The sequence below is a fragment of the Lipotes vexillifer genome, unplaced genomic scaffold, assembly GCF_000442215.2.
Source record: "Lipotes vexillifer unplaced genomic scaffold, Lipotes_vexillifer_v1.1 scaffold4, whole genome shotgun sequence".
Classification (NCBI taxonomy): Eukaryota; Metazoa; Chordata; class Mammalia; order Artiodactyla; family Lipotidae; genus Lipotes; species Lipotes vexillifer.
The window spans coordinates 3,081,058-3,084,462 of NW_006785876.1; the positions used below are offsets into that span (position 1 = coordinate 3,081,058).

The 3,405-nt window shown below is 48.5% G+C and overlaps 1 protein-coding gene across 1 annotated transcript in view; it reads right to left on the reverse strand.

Moving 5' to 3' along the window:
* TREM1 (triggering receptor expressed on myeloid cells 1) overlaps positions 1-3,405 on the reverse strand; it is a 10,782-nt gene that overhangs the window by 4,185 nt on the left and 3,192 nt on the right. The window contains 5 exon segments of the mRNA XM_007458314.1: positions 228-253; positions 255-318; positions 349-430; positions 1,328-1,341; positions 1,580-1,983. Of these exon segments, the coding sequence (XP_007458376.1) occupies positions 228-253; positions 255-318; positions 349-430; positions 1,328-1,341; positions 1,580-1,983 (590 nt within the window).

Here is a 3,405-nt window from a genome sequence, read left to right on the forward strand (position 1 = left end):
AAAAAAAAAAAAAAAAAACAGAGGGGAACCATGGGGAGAGTGGCAGCCTCACCATTGCCTCCTCACTCCAGCACCACCTCCTTCCTCCCCTAGGAAGGTCCACCCAACTGAGGTGACTCAGGTCCACCCCTGCCTTGCACCCTTCCCATCCCTCACTCTCAGCCCATGGACTGGGAATCAAAGGGCTTGGTGTCCAAACCAGGGGCCCAGAGACCTGGAAACCATACCTGGTGACATCTGTCACATTTGTGGGCGGTGACTTTCAGGCCAGGAGAGGAGACGCTGGTAGCTGACATGGGGAGGCGTTGGGTCACAGTCCTGGGGCTGGGATGGAGCTTGCTTCAGTACTTGGTGGTGATAGGAGGAAGGGTGGGAATCTGAGCCAAGTTCTGGGTAGGATTCTCACCTGAGGCAGGGGTACCTGAAGGATCTGTAAGAAGGCACATTGGGTGGTTGGACAAATGGATGGATGAGTGGCAGGGTAAATGGAACTCAGGAGGGAAATGAACATGGCCATTCATGAAGCAAGGTTTCCTTTTGCTAAAATTAAAGAAATAGTGTGGCATCTGTCTGGATCAGAGACAGTAAAAAGGAAAGAAGGAAGAGAGGGAGAGAGGGAGGGAGGGGGATAGGGAACAAGAAAGGAATTTCCAGGCTATTCATGTCCTTAGAAAGGCACTTGCCTACTATTCTTCACCAATCCATATGCCCCCACCTTCTTCGAGAATAATTCCCTGATTACTTTATACCATTCTCTCTGCCTTGCACTCACCTGTACCTGTGGCATATTGCTTTACAAGTTATCTTTATTAATATATTGCATATGTATCTTGTCTTCCTTCGGCTTAGAATTCCACAGGTGCTAGGAATTTGAACCTGCCTCCCTCTAATCTGCTTTCCTTAATTCATCCAATCAACATCTACGGAGGGCCTACTGTGTGCCAGGCACTTCATTAGTTGCTAGGGATATAGAGCTGAACAAGGCACAGGTCTTGCCCTCAAGGTTCTCAGATATGAATAGGGGAGACAGATAAGGAAACTGGCCACTACTTAACACAGTGAAATAGTGCTGTCTATCAAAGAGATCAGAAATGCAGAATCTAGGTCCCACCCAAGACCTATTGCATCGGGGTCTGCATTTGAAATAAGATCCCCAGGTGATTCATGCCCACAGTAAGGTCTGGGGAGAACTGCTTTGGAAGCACACAGGAGGGCCCTCAGATGCATCCTTAGGAGGGGGAGGGGACTCACAGAGGCTTCCCAAGGAATTGACTTCTACATGAAGACCTGAAGAATGAGAATAAATTGTCCCAAGTCCACCGCTCACCTTTCACCCACCTCCTACAACAGCATAGCACGTTAGGCTCTACTCCCCAAGAGGAATCCCATACAAAGAAGCCCCTTCTTACTGTTGGACCAAATGTCTCTCAAGGACCTCAAATGAGAGACAGGGAGCTTCTGGGGGAGCACAGACTTCTAGAAATCCTGAGCCACAGCCCCGTTCGTGCTACCACCACTGCTCTACCCCCACCTGTCCTGGCTGTCCCCACCCTCAACCCCCCACCCCCAGGTTACTCACTCTTGGTCCACCAGGTGGACAGGGTAGAACCGGATGATGGGGTCCTTGGGAGGCTGGTAGATCACACATCGGTACAGTCCTGTGTCCTCCATTCAAAGGTTGGTCATTCAGATGTGCAGCATGCTCTCACTGGGGATGTCTTTTAGGAGGTACCTCCCCACCTGGACTTGACTAAACTCCCCCGAGACTCTCTCTGTGATTGCCATCGTCTGGACCTCCCCTTTATCTTTCAGACTCTGCCAAGCCTTCCGGCTGTTGGAATCCGTGTCGTGGGTGACGGGACCATCCACTTTCAAGGTCTGCTCCTCTGCTAGAGTACACTTTTCCTTGGGTAGTTCAGATGCAGCTTGGATTTCTGTAAGCAGAGAATTAGAGTTAGGCTCTGTGAGGAATAGCTTTTCTCTCTTTGGAAAAAAGAAAGAGGAGCCACCTCTTTTACTTGTTCAATCACCCAATTTTCAGACAAGATCCTCAAGGTGTCCCGAGAAGATGCAGCTTTCCCTGCAAGTTAGCACTAGACCACAGATCTTATCACTGTGAGTAGTTTTCTGGAGGTTTTGTTTTGTTTTTTTTACTACAAGAGCTAGACTGCATATGGTTTGTGCAAATCAACTTTTATAAATGATTGTTTTTGAGAGGAAGAAATTGCCTGAATAAAGACAGAGCTTGGGATGCATGCTAAGACCATGAGTAACAGGGGCATGGTGGGAGGGAAAGATTATAGAGAAGGATGTGCAGGGTGCAGAGTGGATGTGAAGACATGTTACTAGCAGAGAGTGATTCCACTGAACAGCTAGAGGAACTTCATCTAAGTCAGGGGAGAGAGATCAGTTCAAGAGACTATTGGAAAAACGGTGAGGAAGCCATCTCAAGGAAATGGTGGACATTGATGTCTGGCTGTGTGGTCCTCCCCTCTCCCTTCCTTGGGTAGCAGAGCACCTCTTTCTCGGGGTGCTCATCTTTCTCATCCTATGTAGCTTTACTGGTGGGGCTGACCCTATTCTCCAGGATGGACACACAGACACAGGTTTAGCCAATCAAAGAAGTTCATCATCCTGGCCATGCTGACTGGCCTAGATATGGGCACATGACTGAGGCTGGGCCAATCAGAATCCTCCCTGAGACTGCTGCAGCTATTGAGAAGAAAGCTCTTTCTGGCTGTGTTGATTGGTCAGTGGGATGTGAAACTTCAATTGCTACATTTCCACTGTGAGGAAATAGTCTGCCTGAGAATGAGGCCAAGCAGAGGCAAAGAAAGAAAGGGAAAAAGAGAGAGAGAAAGACAGAGAGAGACCTGGCAACATTATCTGAGGCAGGAGCTCAGCTGTGCTCCAAACCAGCACCCCTCATACTTCCCAGTTGCCTGAGCCAAGAAATCCCCCCTCCTATTTTTACTTTAGTTGGGTTTATGTTGCTTGCATCCAAAAGAGTTCTAAATATTATGGGATGTCAAGGAGTCACAGCAGTGGTCCTCTACTGGGGACAACTTTCCCCCTAGGGACATTGGGCAATGCTTGGAGACATTTTCTGTTGTTATAACTGGGAGCAGGGGGGTGCTAATGGCATCGAATGGGTAGAGGCCAGAGATGCTGGTAAACATCCTCCAATGCACAAGACGGCCGCCATGACAAAAATTTATCCCACCCAAAATGTCAATAGTGCTGAGGCTGAGAACCCTTGGATTACAGGGACAAAAGTTTTAATCACCCTCTTGGATGCTGAACCTAGAATTGGAATGACTTTCTGGTCTGGTCCAATGGAGCCTTGCTGATGGGAGGGCCAAGTAGAATGGAAATAATAAGATCCAGGTCTGTGTTTTCAGCAGG